Source organism: Podarcis cretensis (assembly GCF_951804945.1).
Source record: "Podarcis cretensis genome assembly, chromosome: 17".
Taxonomy (NCBI): Eukaryota; Metazoa; Chordata; class Lepidosauria; order Squamata; family Lacertidae; genus Podarcis; species Podarcis cretensis.
The window spans coordinates 11,131,775-11,148,482 of NC_137187.1; the positions used below are offsets into that span (position 1 = coordinate 11,131,775).

Below are 16,708 nucleotides of genomic sequence, written 5' to 3' on the forward strand. Positions count from 1 at the left end.
AGATGGGCGGGGTACAATTAATAAATTATTATTATTATTATTATTATTATTATTATTATTATAACAGAAATTGTGTTCCAGTGGCGCGGCAGCAGCAGGAGGCCCCATTAGCTAAAGTGCTGCTTCAGGTTAAGAACAGTTTCAGGTTAAGTACGGACCTCCGGAACGAATTAAGTACTTAACCCGAGGTATCACTGTATTTCTTTAATCATAGAATCAACTGTAGAGCTGGAAGGGACCATGAGGGTCATAGCACTGTATTAGTGAGCTTTTGAATTATGGATATGTATATTGTAATTGTGTAAGCTGGTTTTTTATACTTTGTAAACTGCTTAGAAGCCTATTTTGGCATTAAACTGTAAGTAAATGCCCTCTTAGGGACGCAGGTGGCGCTGTGGGTTAAAGCCTCAGCGCCTAGGGCTTGCCGATCGAAAGGTCGGCGGTTCGAATCCCTGCGGCGGGGTGCGCTCCCGCTGCTCGGTCCCAGCGCCTGCCAGCCTAGCAGTTTGAAAGCACCTCCGGGTGCAAGTAGATAAATAGGGACCGCTTACCAGCGGGAAGGTAAACGGCGTTTCCGTCTGCGGCTCTGGCTCGCCAGAGCAGCGATGTCCCGCTGGCCACGTGACCCGGAAGTGTCTCCGGACAGCGCTGGCCCCTGGCCTCTTAAGTGAGATGGGCGCACAACCCCAGAGTCTGTCAAGACTGGCCCGTACGGGCAGGGGTACCTTTACCTTTACCTTTTTAAATGCCCTCTTATCAGTCACAGCCACGACTATGGGTGCGGGGCTGAAGGTGGGGACTGATGCAAATTCAAGCAAGTATTAATCACCCCAATGAACTTCAGGCTAAAATGTGTCGTTTTTTCCTGCTTCTGAAATGATACTGATAATGAAACGGCCTTTAAAATATTTGATGTAGCTACATAACTTTGAGCTAGCCATGACTATCTTTGATGTAGACTGGCTCTTTCTTTCTTTCTTTCTTTCTTTCTTTCTTTCTTTTTTGAGAGAGATTCTCCTAAATAAGGCTGAAATACATTGTTATATTCAGCATTTGCTTGACACGGTAAATAGTCTGCATAGTTCTGTCTAATATTGCTTGGTGCCACCACCCTTTTCTGTGTCTTCACAAATTAAAGCAAGTTGTTTTAAAAGCATCAGAGCAAACCAAATGCAAATATCCCTGCCCTACCTACTGAGCCCACCATGAAATCTTTGCCATTGAAAATTGCACCTTAACACGATAAACCCATTAGCAGTATTGCTTGTTCACATTTCACCATTCATGCTGATGGATTTGTTTGCACACATGGAAGTTTCTCACTGGGATGAATGGGAAAAGCTTTCTGAATATGTGAACTGGCACTCAAACACAATAATAGATCAATAGTTGGACTAGCAAATGCCTGAAAGAAATACAGGATGTGCTTTTCTGTTAACATAAAAAGATGTAGTTCCACTTTTTAAAAGAAACATTGAAATCACAGCTGGCTTGAGTAGAATAGAAGAGAGAACACCACAAAACTTTAATTACATTTTGAGCTTAAGTTTTGTTTTGTTGTTTTTCCTCGTACTAGGCTATTTTAAAAGGATTTTTGGCTGACTTCTCTACAACAGTAAGGCAGAGTGCAAAAAGTATAGTGGAGGCTGCTGTTGAAATATATCAACGAATGAGCATTGATCTCCTTCCAACACCAGCAAAATCCCATTATGTGTTTAATTTACGTGATTTGTCAAAATGTGTGCAAGGTAAGGTGTATTTCCACTTGCCACAATCTCTGTGCCAGTTTTGTGCTCACATTGTCAATAATTATTTTCCCTAGTAATTTTTCTCTACTGTCTAATCTTAGCATGCTATGTTTTACCTTTAAATAACTTTATTCTTGGCATATTGCTGTGAAAAAGTGGTGCATTGCATTCCTCTAGAGTTACTGTGAATTTTTGAAAGTTCATTTCAAGAGAATAGAGAAAAGTTAGTAGTAGCAGTATAGACTTATACTGAAATAGAAGAAGACAGCCAATGCAATACTGCATAAAAATAAAATTGTAAAAGTAAAGCTGTGCTGTTAACTCAACACCATGTGCTTTCTTTTCTTTCCTTTTTTAAAATCAAAAGGTTATTTTGTTTATCATAATTGTGCATAATATACATCACATACTTTAAAACAAAACAAAGTAACTTGTATTACAACAAAGTAAGTGCATAGGGTTGTGCATTATGTTGAGCCTTTTACTCCAGTACATAATAAGTATGCCAATATTGTCACCCCTCTCTAACCCTTGCCGTATTAGTTAGTTTGACCGTGCATACCATTTCCCATAATTTCATAATCTATTATTCATCAGTTGGAGTCCTTATTTTATTTAACTTTGCAGAGATCAGCATTCCAGCAGTACAGTTCTATATCTTCAGATCACACTGAGTACAATCAAAGGGTCTTACAAGAGGTTAAATGTAACCTGTTATAAATTCAATCTCGTTTATTCTTTCTACCCAAAAATTCATTATTCTGAGACAAAACTGGAAAATGTGGACCTTATCTACATTTATTGTCTGTCATCTCCAGCATTACTATAAATATGGTTAAAACTTGTAGGGGCTAAAAATTATCTTCAAATTTGTGCTGACTTTCTGCTTGGGGATGTTATTCCAAATCCAGTTCTAAACATCTATTGGAATTTGACAACCCTGCTCTCTCCCAGTTATTTTTATAGGTGATTATTGTAATGTCTCTCTCTACAATAATTTTATATATCTTACTCAGCAGACCAAAACCAGGCTTCTAAATACATTAATGTTGCTGCCTTGAAATATCCTTTAATGGATGAGAAGGATAGTCAATTTCTTAATTATTTTTAGCCACAACCCACTCCCCCATAACTCTTGGGTTTTTTCCCCATTTCATGCAAAGTTTATAAGCAGATTTTGCAAATCTTCAAGTATCTTTGCTGATACCCCCCAGTGATATCCCACACAAAACTAAGATTTTAGAGAGTATTACCCTTTTGACATCTTACAGGAGAGGGGACTAATAAGCAAATACAGTCGTACCACATTTTGAGTCCGCCCCATTTAGGGTCCATTTCGTCGAACGTCCGCGGCAAACCCAGAAGTACTGGAACGGGTTACTTCCAGGTTTGCTGCATGCGTAGAAGCACTAAATCGCACATGCGCAGATTGGCGCTTTGTTGAGCATCCCTTCTGTCGAGCGTCCGGAGCTCCGGAATGGATCCTGGATGCCAAAGGAGGTACAACTGTACTGGCAATTTCCACTCCCTTTTCTGTTTTCATCAGAATTCTCCAACATCACTAGACTCCCCCCTGCAACCATATGTTGTTCTGTTGTGTTGATTAATTTAGGGTGACTCAAGGATAAAACCAAGCTGCAGTTTGATGCTGCAACCAATAAATGATGAACACATGTGTGTTAATTGGACACCAAAAGTTGTCACTAACAGTTTTAAAACCCAACAAATCTTCTGCAAGCATGCTTAAGTATTGATTTTAAATTTGCTTTAAAAGAATTTTTTCAAGTTTTTTTTTACATATATTATCACATTTTTAATGTATTTTTCTATTGCAGGCATGTTGCAATGCAGTCCCATGTCAGTTCGAGACCAGGCACAGATATTCAGGCTGTTCTGTCACGAGTCCCAAAGAGTTTTCCATGACCGTCTCATCTGTAGCGAAGATAAACAATATTTTTATTCCATGTTATCTGACATGGCCAGTAAGGATTCTTACTTTACTAGTATATATTTAATCTGCATACTTCATTCTTACACAATTAACATTAATTTAACCCACCTATTTTACATTGTAGGCAAATATTTTGGAGTCTCTATTGATCCAGACTCATTTGTGTCTAAACCCATCTTATTTGGTGACTACATAAAGGTGAGGAATCCGTAGAAAATAAAACTGGATAGAAGGATGCCTTTATGATTTGACTTCTATAAAATTGGACTCTTGTTTCTGAGGTACAATGCGACCTGTAAAGTAAATGAACTCTGCTGTAGAAACACTGTGAATTTAGGTGGCATTTTTACGGTGAGATTTAGTGCGGTTCTTATGCCAGATTGGTAAAAGTAAAAAAATTATATTGTGATATGATAAAAACTGCTAAGAATTAAAACATTTTCCCCCCATCCTGGATGCACATGAAGCATTTCCTCCACTGGCTTGTGGGAAATCTTTGGGAGGAGAAAAGGGTAAGAAGTAAAACCTACACAAATCTGGAGTGGAGTCTCTAAGATGGTTGGATGGCGCCTTGTACACCTCCTTCCAGCAACTCTTGCAGCCAGGCTGGTGCCAAACATATTGTCCTGCTTTCCCTTGGGCTATATCAGCAAAGTCAAGAGGGGGGTCTTGTCATCTGGGCAGCCCAGGCCTCTATACATCCTGCCCAGGCTTGCACCCTGGGGAGGTCACTTCAGTGCTGCTAACGCAATGGTTTGACTTCATCCCTGGAGGCGCACTCCATTCTCTCTTGAGACAGATGGATGCCAACAACATCTTTCTTATATTGTTGTCGTTTAGTCGTGTCCGACTCTTCGTGACCCCATGGACCAGAGCACGCCAGGCACTCCTGTCTTCCACTGCCTCCCGTAGTTTGGTCAAACTCATGCTGGTAGCTTCGAGAACACTATCCAACCATCTCGTCCTCTGTCGTCCTCTTCTCCTTGTGCCCTCCATCTTTCCCAACATCAGGGTCTTTTCCAGGGAGTCTTCTCTTCTCATGAGGTGGCCATGGAGTCTCAGAAAAACTAGTATTGTGAGGCCTTGGAAACAGCTTGCAAATAATTTTTGAACGTGAGCAGCACCAAGAACGTTGCCATCAGTTAACTGAATAGAGTGAAAAAAATAGCCAGCCAGCTTGACATCTGATCTTTATTTGAATAGTCCATTTCTTCTGTCAGCTTCTGGAGTGAGTGTGTCTGCTGCTGGCCACAGACAACTCCGCTGGCCTCATTCCTAGACCTCCAGCAGCAGTTTTGAGGCTGAGATATCACTCATAAATAAATAGTGGAGGCTGCTAGGACTGCCCGATAATTTTTCATAAGAAACATTAGTCACTTGAATGTTATCTGTGCTATGGAGATGGAGTTTTCTCAGATGTGAAATGTCCATTAAATTAAAAGGAGCTGTCACATTCAGCAATAGGTTCTGAACCAACTTCAGAGCTGACAGATCAAATCAATGCAGAAAGCAAACAGCTGGTCACCAGATGGCAGTGGCACAGGCATATGGAAGGAACACGTTGGGGTTTTCTTGCTCCTTTGCATTGGAATCTTTCCTAGAGCAATATCTGCAGCCTTGAGAGATAAACCTCAGTACATCTAATTGCCAGATATTTACCTACATAAATATGGTTTGCATTCATGAAACTGTATTTCCTCCAACTGAGGTTTGATGGAAGAAAACTGCTCAGTGGCAAGTGATTTCAATCATAAATTGTAGAAAGGATGATAAATAATATGAATGGATAGTGTCGATTTCTTTTTATTTTTTTAAACATAGTAATAATAGTAAATAAATTACAATTGAAATGTGCACCCCACCCCCAAGACCATTCCATTCTAACTATCCAACCTTCCAAAATTTCAACACTTCTTGAGATGGCTTGACTCCTTTCCATTTTAACAATACAAATCTTACAAACACCTTCCGTGTCGCCTCAAAATCATTTCTCCTGCATGTTCCCCATCTTACCTTACTAGCACATGTTAATTTATCATTAATAGCTATATCCCTCACCTCTTTATACCACTCTTCCATTTTATATTTGCCTTTCCCCTTCCACTTCCTAGCTATAATAACTCGTGCAGCTGTCAGTAAATTTGTGAGCAAGTCCTTCATAGCCTGTGAACCTTCCACCCCATCGTAAACAGAATAATGCTGCCTCTGGACTTGTGGTCAGCTTTAACCCAGTAATTTCTGCTATCTCCTTAAACACCCTTCCCCAGAAAAATTGTACATATTTACACCCCGTGTCTATTTCTTTTAGTCATTCAAAGGAGTGGAGATGATCCTCAGTAAATTCTCCAGGAGGGTTGCTTAGAAAAGCAGCCTTCATACAGATATTCCTCACAAGGAAGACAATACACATTTTCAATTATATTTAACATACTCTTAGTATGGTCAGAAAAGGGCAACCTTTCTGGATAGTGCAAGTGCTAGACTCTAGGGATGCTGACTAGAAGGAACGTTCCTAACTTTGGGACGTTGTAGATTTGTCCTGGTCTGGTGCATGCAATGTCTTTCGTTTTGTAGCTCTGTGATTTGTGCTCGTATTGTGATGGTCATTGGCTATAAACAATAGAATTTACTGATTACAGTAAATGGATCTCAGGTTAGAACTAGAAATATATCTGATATATATATATTGAGGGGGGGATTACTAGCATCCGGAAGAAAATATTATTTTGGGCTAAATTTAAATAATATGATTGCAGGTAGATCAGGTAATTGAATATCCGGTAGCCTAAAAACCATTGGACATGATCCATTCCCAGGTGGTCACTGCTGCACAGTAAACGAGCCCTCTTTCCTTTCTCATTAGCTGGCCAATAAGCACTCTATAGCAGTTCGAAAGCACGTCAAAGTGCAAGTAGATAAATAGGTACCGCTCCGGCGGGAAGGTAAACTGCTTTTCCGTGCGCTGCTCTGGTTCGCCAGAAGCAGCTTAGTCATGCTGGCCACATGACCCAGAAGCTGTCTGCGGACAAATGCTGGCTCCCTCAGGCTATAGAGCGAGATGAGTGCGCAACCCCAGAGTCATCTGCGACTGGACCTAACGGTCAGGGGTACCTTTACCTTTACTAGCTTACTCTTGTGGCTGGAAGGTGAAATACACAAATTATGACTTTCAGTGTGAAGCTCATATGCATCTAGCTTTCACTTTCCTCTTCAGGTCCTGTGTACAAATAGCATGTGCCAAGGAGCATAAATAACTGGCCTAGGAAGGAATGGAATGGTTCAATAAAACAAATGGCTGGTGTGATCTGTTGTTCCCAAGCATGGCTGATTGGGATCTCCTCTCACATGAGCTTGATGAACTCACAGATGAAAGGATTGTCTCCCTAATTTGTAATATTCACACATATGCCCAACATGAGAAGTATTGATTTCCCAAGAGTCTGCATAAATTTCACATAATTAATTGGCTCACATTTCTATTGACTTTGACTCACTCCTATCACCATTAAGCTATGCTTTTTTACAGTCAGCATTTGATGGAGTAGCATTATATTTCCATTCCTTTTGATCACAATCTTATTTTCCTTTTCTGTTCATTTTAGATTGGAGTTGAGAAAGCTGAACGCATTTATGAAGAGCTAACTGACCTAGAAAAGATTATGGGGGTTCTGCAAGACTATCTGGATGATTATAATATAACCAACGCTAAGGAAACCAAACTGGTATTCTTCCAAGATGCTATAGAGCATGTTTCAAGGTAAATAATTACACTGCCATTAACCAAATATCAATAATATAAATGAGTTAATACTGTATTAATAAACTAATGACAACATGCCCATATAAAGTGGAAAGTACATTTCTGTAAATAAGTTCCTTGCTTTATTTTTAAAAAACAGTTTTTATTGAAGATTTTCTTGGTTTACAAAAGTATGTGCAATGTCTCTTATTTCAAGTTGTAAAGTCTTTTCTACAGAACAGTTACATTTGTTTTGAGACATTAGTGTTGAGTACAGTATAAGGTTGGGGAAGAAGGAGAGGAGGAGTGGTGTGCGGAAACATATTCCTTTTTATAGTGTGTGTGTGGGGTTTGTGTCAGCGTCAGCTGAATAGGTTCTGTTTCTATTTGCTTGTTATACTTTCTTGATACTGAGAGGGACTAGGAGGGCCCAGGGTATGGTTGGCTGTAATGAGGTTTGTGCTTCAGCAGTGGCAAGCCAAGTCAGGGGAAGGCTTCAGTGGTACCCTCCCTGGACAGCTCCACAACGGGCTTAGGCTGGGGACTTCATAAGAGCAGACCTCAGGGGTTATTTCAGTGGCAGGTTAAGACTGAGCCTTAAATACAGTGGTACCTCGGGTTAAGTACTTAATTCGTTCCGGAGGTCCATTATTAACCTGAAACTGTTCTTAACCTGAAGCTCCACTTTAGCTAATAGGGCCTCCCGCTGCTGCCAGAGCACGATTTCTGTTCTCATCCTGAAGCAAAGTTCTTAAGCCGAGGTACTATTTCTGGGTTAGCAGAGTCTGTAACCTGAAGCGTATGTAACCCAAGGTACCACTGTAGTTGCTAACTTTACCTTCCATGAAAGGAGGCTGTTCATCTGAAAGGGTGCATTCTGCTTTCGGATTCATTGCCTGCAATGCAGCAGGAGAAGATGTGGTCATACAATGACTTCTGTGCTGGAGTTTTCAAGAGAAGGGCATTGCCACCTCCTTGGGCTGGAGAGGTACCTGCACAATGGGGTCCTCCTCAGCAAGGAGTTCTGGTTTAGTGTGTAGATCTGGGAATTGTCCCGGTGGGCATGAAGTACGTATGTCGTTTGGGTCTCTAAAACATAGATAGAAATGTCGGTGTGACTGAGTATAATGAGCCCATTGCTTAAGTTCAGAATGGCAAAGGGAAAACCCTTTATTGCTGGAGGCCCTCCTTCTCGTAGGCATGAATGTGGATTTCCAGAATGAAAGAAACCTTTTACACTGCTGTGCTGCTTTAGTAAGATGGCAGTAAATGAGGAGGGTAGTGAGAAAAGGCTTCTTGCTTATATCTCTTGCTCATATGAATGCTAACCGTTTCGAATTTATGTTCAATTTCCCCCACAGAATTGCTCGAATGATTCGCCAGGAAAGAGGAAATGCCCTTCTTGTTGGAGTTGGAGGCACGGGCAAGCAGTCTCTAACTAGACTCGCCTCTCACATATGTGGCTACAAATGCTTTCAAATAGAACTAAGCCGTGGTTATAATTACGACACTTTTCATGATGACCTTAGGAAGCTATATAAAATGGCAGGGGTGGAAGACAAAGATATGGTTTTCCTTTTCACGGACACTCAGGTATGAACAGCTGAAATAAAAATAAAATTTACTTTGTGCTTGCTGCTAAAATCTTATCTGGGTAATAAAATGCTACCTGATTTATACAGTGTTGTTTATACAACCAAAATGATTCAGAAAGGGAATAATAAGCTTCATAAAATAACTAAAGGTCAAATAACTCATAGAAACAGGAAACATTTTTAAGGAAGATATCTGAAGCTTTTTATTAAAATGCTTTACAACATTTTTGATTGCTAAAATGTTTGCATACAATTTTATTATGTTTATTAGTGGTTTTTGCTGGTTCTTATTTCTTTATTCTCTAAGCTGCCTTGTGAGCCTTAGTTGAACAGCAGGAGCCAGAAAGGAGGTTGGCAGGAGGAACAGCAGGAGCCAGAAATGATCAGTGACTGCCGCATAATAATTAAGGGAATTTTCACCCTTAGTACTGGGTGTTGGAAGGATGTGGGATTAAGGTTCTGTGGGCAGGAGTCACCTAACAAGCCCATCAGCAGAAGCCCTGTGCGACAGCTTTCACCGGTGCAACGGGGCTTCTCACCTCTCCTCCCCCCACAACCCCACTAAATTGGGTCGGCAAGTCAGGAGAACCCCCAGAGCAATGTATGTGTGAGGGAAGGGGGGGATCATGCCATCTGGCAAGCAGATATGATTGCTCAGACAGAACACTAGTATGGAAGTGTGATGTTGAATTCCACAATAGGACTTGGTTCTGTGTACATGTGAATAGGATTGTAGTAATAAAACCACAGAATGATCATAAAAATGACTTGCTAATCAAGAAAGTTTAAATTCCCATGTAGGCCTGTTGGCCTCAGAAGCTCTTCATGAAATGCCTGCTAAATCTCTGCTGGTCTAAGAGCACCCCCCAGCATGAGACTGGCGACACTAAATTAGTTCAGGTTTCCTTCCTTCAATATTTACAGGTGATAGATATCACAAAGCGGTTGTTAATTAGATATGACACCTTGAGAGATTGTTCAGGCTGTGAAAAGCTCATTGCAGGGACTACCCAGATTTGAGGAACTCTGGGTACCATTTAAGTCAAAAGTTCAGTAGCAGCTCAAATGGAAAACAGGCTTGGTTATAGAAAAATCATGGGATATAAGGAAACGGATGTGAAAATCCACAGTGCAGGCCCCAACATTGTGCAATCCTGTGGAAAGCTGGTGGTGGTTCTCCAGCAGGCAGTAACTACTGGGAAAGCCCCAAATAAGGCACAGAGCTGCCATCTTTGAATGCACTGTGTACCCAAACAAAGCCTCTCTGATCTGCTTAGAGACCTCGTCCTTGGAGCTCCCAACTTCACCAGCCTAGAACTAGCATATCACAGTTTTTGAATAACTTCCCTTTGCCGCAAAAAACCCTTTCCCCCAACCTGTCCAACTCAGTGTGAGTTAGCAGGCCGGCCTTTGAATGCAGCAGTGGATCTGCCACTGCACTTCAACTCACTGTATTCCAGGCCCTGATTGACCTGTTAGTTAGGGTCCTGTGCACTCCCACCAGCAAAGTGGAGATGATACTAATTGGAAAAGATGCAGGAAAAAGCCAACCAAAATGATCACTGGCCTGGAGCAACTCCCCTATGAGAAAAGATTATAGCATCTGGAGCTTTTTAATTTAGGGAAAGAAAGGCGGGGAGAGTAAGAGGAGGTATATAAAATGAGGTGTAGAAAGTCGACCAACAAGTATACTTCTTCGTTGCCTCATAATTCTTGAACGTGGGGTCATCCAGTGAAACGGAACATTAAAATATTTGGGACAGACTCTTCTTATATTCTAATTTTAGAGCAAATAAAAGGGGGTTGGGTTTTTTTAGTGATTTGCTGATACTTTTATTTTCTGATGGCGGAGTTGCTGTTTTTAACTCTGCAACACCTTTTCTTCAAAACCGATATTTACAAAATCTGTAGATTGTTGTAGAGGAATTTCTTGAAGATATAAACAACATTTTGAATTCTGGAGAGGTGCCTAATCTGTTTGAAAAAGACGAGCTGGAGTTTGTTATGGCAGCTACCCGACCCAAAGCAAAAGAAGCTGGTATACCAGAGGGCAACAGAGATGAGGTAGGACACATTATAAATACTGCCTTAAATGTATTATATTAACTTTTTTGGAGGGGACATCAACAATATTTAAATAACTGTACATATTCTCACATCTGTAATTTTCAGCTATGAAAAGAAGAGGACATTTTCCTGTTGCTGCTGTTCTCATCCTATATCAGAGATTAAACTCATGGGTTAGATATGGAAATAGCCCATAAAGTCACCCAACCTACCGCTTTTTACAGTTTATGAGTGTCCTCAATTTTATTTGTGCTAACAACCTAATTACTGCTGTGCTTTCTTCTTATCCTTGAATTAACATTCATGACTGCCTTTTCTCAGGTATTTCAGTTCTTCATTAATCGAGTTCGCCAGAAGCTGCATATTGTTCTGTGCATGAGCCCTGTAGGAGACGCTTTTCGAGCACGCTGTCGAATGTTTCCATCACTTGTGAATTGTTGCACTATTGATTGGTTTGTGCAGGTAACTAACTTCAGTTTTGTTGAGAAGTCCAGCTGATGCATAATTGTTATATTTGATTGAAATGCCTCGTTTCATTCCTATTGAAATGTTTTCCTTGAAGAACGACCTCCGCAAAATTTCAGTTCTGGTCGAAGTTGCAATGCTGAGTCTGAGCCTATTGGCTAAGAGACAGAGCTACAAATCAGGAAACCCCTGGTTTGAACCTCAACTTTCAGTCATAAATTCACTAGTGGGATTTAACCTCAGCCCTTGTAGCCAATGTGGAAATGATCAGACTGCCTGGCAGACCGACTGACCTACCCACTGAAAGGCTGCAACAAGATAAATGAATGTAGAGGGTTTGAAATGTGATCTGAATTCTAGAATAGAAAAGGTTTTGGTTTAAAAGAGGCATGACAGAAATTAACCCACACACCAAAAAGCATGGAAACAGTAAGTAAGGCACACACTTTAACTTTCATGTAATGTGAACAGTAAACATGTTGTTCTATTGTCTTACATGTTGTGCTAGCTTGCAACTCTGTCTCCTGGCGCCCACATAGTCTTTCAGCCTCAGCTCTGTTCAAAGCTGCTAGAATGTTAAGCACTTCTAATATCACAGTCATTTTGGGGAGTGGGGCGGGGAGAGAAACACCACGAAAACCTTGATGGAAAATGCTGGAGGCATTGAATGTATAACTGGCGTAAGATTGTCTCGGTAATCTTTTTATCTTTTTTTTTCAGTGGCCCAGAGAAGCACTTAATTCTGTATCAAGGACTTTTTTCCTGCACATTGACCTTGGAAGTGAACGCATGAAAGAAAAACTTTCCAGAATGTGCGTAGACATTCACATGAGTGTGACAGAGATGGCAGAGCAGTACTATGCTGAGCTCCGACGGCGCTACTACACAACGCCCACTTCCTATTTAGAGTTAATCAACCTTTATTTAACCATGCTGGGCGAAAAAAGGAAGCAGCTTGTTTCAGTAGGTTGAATTTTATTAGTGAGAATCTATGCCTTCTTTCCCTTTAATGTTATTTTACTCCTCTCTTGTAAATATAGCATACATGTTGTTGGGTCCCTTTTTCCCTTATAAGAAATGCCTTTAACATTTGCTTTTTTCACCCCAGGCCTAGATGGTGTATGACTTCATGAGAAATCCAAGTGCTGAGAGTTCTTGTTAATTTCCTCTATCATCCACTCACACTAAAAGGACTTAAAATTATACAGTGCCAGTGATCTTAGTGAAGCTACCCACAAGTGACAAGAGACTGCAGTGCAGTCGTTTTACATATAGGCATTTGTATCCGGTGACGTCAGCTGAGATAAATAGCCATTAAAAAAAATATATCCTAGCTCTTTATGATCTTCTGAATTATTTTCTCAGGCTCGGGATCGTGTGAAGAATGGCTTAACGAAACTATTAGAGACAAACGTACTTGTTGATAAAATGAAATTAGACCTATCAGCCTTGGAGCCAGTCCTCAAGGAGAAATCTGTGGATGTTGAGGCACTGATGGAAAAGTTAGCAGTGGATCAAGAAAATGCTGATCAGGTGCAAAGTACTATCTGTTCTTTGTTATGTACATACATATGTTATTCTTTATGTTTATCATATCTTTAGCAGTGGTGTGCCCTTGAAACAGACTAGATTTTTACTGCTCAGTGTTTCGTAGATGGCGCAATTAACTTAAGAATTCAATAGCCCCCCTATAATGAGAAAGGATGAAAGATGCTGGGGGTGACATGCAAAGTACAGTACTGACTGTTAGACCATGGGTTGCTAATACGGGTCCCTCTAGGTCAGGCATGGCCAAACTTGGCCCTCCAGCTGCTTTGGGACTACAATTCCCATCATCCCTGACCGCTGGTCGTGTTAGCTAGGGCTGATGGGAGTTTAAATCCAACAAGATATGGAGGGCACCATGTCCACTACCCCGTGTTAGATCATTGTTCCACATGACTTAACGCTGGTCATGGTTCTTTGAACTCTCACTTTACTGAAAAGGCAAGGGATAGTACAATCGTAAGCATCTTTACTCAGAAGTAAGCTTTGCTGAGTTCAAAGTAGCTTTCTCCCTAGTAAGTGAGTTCAGGACTGAAGCATGGTCTATTGCCCTTTTTGTTTTGATAAAGTACATCTATTCAAACCACTCAGAGCAGTGCTGCTAGGAGTGTTGATTGTTTTAGAACAGGAAGATCTCAAAGGCAGTACAACCTCCATTGGTGACTTAAAAAGAAGAAGAAATCACAGAATTGCATTGTATTTCACAATCTTACTGTACATTGCGTTTCTATTTTGTTTCCTTATATTTTGAACAAGGGAAACCAAATATTAAAGTAAGAAAAATGTTTACATTTTTAATAGCTGTTATTCATTTGGTAAAGATGTATTTGGCCATCCCCGCCCCCAGGTTCGGCGTGTCGTTCAAGAAGACGAAGCTGTTGCGAAAGTAAAAGCGGAGGAAACTCAGGCAATAGCTGATGACGCTCAGCGCGATTTGGATGAGGCTCTTCCAGCTCTGGACGCGGCTAACAAAGCTCTTGACTCTTTAGATAAAGCAGATATTTCTGAAATCAGAGTTTTCACTAAGCCGCCTGATCTTGTCATGACAGTAATGGAAGCTATCTGCATTCTTCTAAATGCAAAGTAAGCTAGCACCTCACCCACATTCTTGATTTTTAGGTTTGATTTCATGTGAAATGATGCTCATTTCCTAGAGCACTTTCCAACAGAGAGTCATGTTCCCCTCCGCAGTGCAGCAAACATGCACTGTATCCTTACGCTTCAAGGTTTCTTGCCAGCACCTGACGCAGTGGGGAAACCCAGAGCAAAGGCATCCTGTTACGAGTATCCATTTTGAATTACAAAAAGTTACAGGTGAAAAGCAGCAGATTTGAGATGGTTATTTCAGCAGCAGCCACACATTCTCCATTCCTTCTCATTCTGTTCTTGATCTCAGAAATACTGCCAAACATTATGAAGGAGACGTGTGTGTGTGTGTCATGATACTAATGATACTAATGATAATGATACTAATTAGCATTGGGGGGGATAAAAATTAAGAACTCAAATTTAATTGGGCATGACAAACTATAATTGTGGTTTTGATGTGTGGGAATAGTCAGAACTCCCTTGTGGTAAAGCGCGTCTGTTTAGATGAGCTTGGGCCAAATTCCGACTTTCTCCTCCAAATCATCTAATTATTAGGGAGTTTGATCATGCTGTTATATGCTTCAGGCAAAGTCAGCCACTGATGAATATCCCAAAGGAATCTAAGGATGCGTTACATCAAGTACATTTATCAGAAAGCAAATGAAAGCCACTGTGAATATTGGTATAATATTTGAAAGAACAAAGAGTCCAGTTTTCAAAGGTCAATTTGTTTACCCTTTATAACGTTTTTCCAAAGTGTGACTCTCTTGGATGTTTCAGAATGACTCAAAAAGGGAATGCTAATATCATACCAGCACAGAAGCACGTGTCTTGATGATTGCAACGCCTCCTGTAAGAACCACTTAGTACTCGACAGTGTGCAGAACTGTTGTATGGTGTGGAATTGGGTAGGAAAGTGCATGATGGACACTGGGTGAAGGATTTGGTGAAGGGTACTTTATGTTGGCTTATCATCATGGAATCCTGTGGGCATCTCAGCCACCATGAAGTTATCTAGGTTTTCACAATTCTACATGCCTTTTATTTTGGGGAAAAATTTTTCCAATGGACTCCACAGTTGGCTCTGCTTTGCTCACTAAGTATATCCCAGTAGGATGGCCCAACAATGGGCAACACTGCCATCTAGTATCCAAAGGTAGCAAAAATGACTTGTGGAAGTATCTGGTGTACTGAGATGTCCAAAGTTCATTTGCCTTTCCATCTGGAAATGAGAGCTGGACCATAAAAAGGCTGATCGCCGAAGAATTGATGCCTTTGAATTATGGTGCTGGAAGAGACTCTTGAGAGTCCCATGGACTGCAAGAAGATCAAACCTATCCATTCTTAAGGAAATTAGCCCTGAGTGCTCACTGGAAGGACAGATCCTGAAGCTGAGGCTCCAGTACTTTGGGCACCTCATGAGAAGAGAAGACTCCCTGGAAAAGACCCTGATGCTGGGAAAGATTGAAGGCACAAGGAGAAGGGGACGACAGAGGACAAGATGGTTGGACTGTGTTCTCGAAGCTACCAACATGAGTCTGACCAAACTGTGGGAGGTAGTGGAAGACAGGAGTGTCTGGTGTGCTGTGGTCCATGGGGTCACGAAGAGTCGGACACGACTAAACGACAACAACAACAAAATGGCTTCTCAGTCACTGCTTTCTTTCTCCTTAGCCACTTCCTTCCCACTCTTTCCCTATACTTATCTGTTGATTATGGATAATAGCATGATAAGTCTTGTAAAATAGCCACAAGGACAACGTAGCTTATTCCTGAGTGCATAGGACTGTCCTGCATATTTTATATATGTATTGTGCATAAATAGCCGGTGGTGCATATCTTAGATACCACCTTTTCTTAGATACACAGCATGCAATGGGATCAGTTTGCGCTGTATTCCTCCTTTAACTACAGTGATAATTGAAGTGCAGCAAACTTTTTTAGTTGTGACCCCCATCCTTTGGAAATTTCTGCCTAAAGAAGATCAATTCAACTCTCTATACAGTTTTTGCCACTAGCTGGAATCATTTATCTCCCCATGGAAGCTTCCAAGTCTTTGTTGATTGCTGATAACTTTTATTAGATTTGTGCTGCTTGTGGCTTTATTAGTTATTGGGATGGATCCAATATATTTTGCTGGAAACCGCCCAGCCAGATGGGCGAGGTATAAATAATGTTGTTGTTGTTGTTGTTGTTAATAGCACAATCCTATGCATGTAGGGGACGCAGGTGACAGGGGACGCAGGTGGCGCTGTGGGTAAAACCTCAGTGCCTAGGGCTTGCCGATCGCATGGTTGGCGGTTCGAATCCCCACGGCGGAGTGAGCTCCCGTCTTTCGGTCCCAGCTCCTGCCCACCTAGCAGTTCGAAAGCACTCTTGAGTGCAAGTAGATAAATAGGTACCGCTTTATAGCGGGAAGGTAAACGGTGTTTCCGTGTGCTGCACCGGTGCTGGCTCACCAGAGCAGCTTCGTCACGCTGGCCACGTGACCCGGAAGTGTCTCCGGACA

The 16,708-nt window shown here is 41.2% G+C and overlaps 2 protein-coding genes across 3 annotated transcripts in view; one reads left to right on the top strand and one right to left on the bottom strand.

The window, feature by feature from the left end:
• DNAH6 (dynein axonemal heavy chain 6) overlaps positions 1–16,708 on the top strand; it is a 131,369-nt gene that overhangs the window by 54,461 nt on the left and 60,200 nt on the right. For both annotated transcript variants that reach the window (XM_079959035.1, XM_079959036.1), the window contains 10 exons: positions 1,577–1,748; positions 3,584–3,730; positions 3,824–3,897; positions 7,302–7,456; positions 8,800–9,031; positions 10,945–11,097; positions 11,422–11,562; positions 12,286–12,528; positions 12,931–13,098; positions 13,958–14,193. In XM_079959035.1, coding sequence (XP_079815161.1) covers positions 1,577–1,748; positions 3,584–3,730; positions 3,824–3,897; positions 7,302–7,456; positions 8,800–9,031; positions 10,945–11,097; positions 11,422–11,562; positions 12,286–12,528; positions 12,931–13,098; positions 13,958–14,193 — 1,721 coding nt within the window. The remainder of the gene's footprint in view (positions 1–1,576; positions 1,749–3,583; positions 3,731–3,823; positions 3,898–7,301; positions 7,457–8,799; positions 9,032–10,944; positions 11,098–11,421; positions 11,563–12,285; positions 12,529–12,930; positions 13,099–13,957; positions 14,194–16,708) is intronic.
• CHRNB3 (cholinergic receptor nicotinic beta 3 subunit) overlaps positions 1–16,708 on the bottom strand; it is a 319,642-nt gene that overhangs the window by 32,949 nt on the left and 269,985 nt on the right. The window lies entirely within an intron of this gene.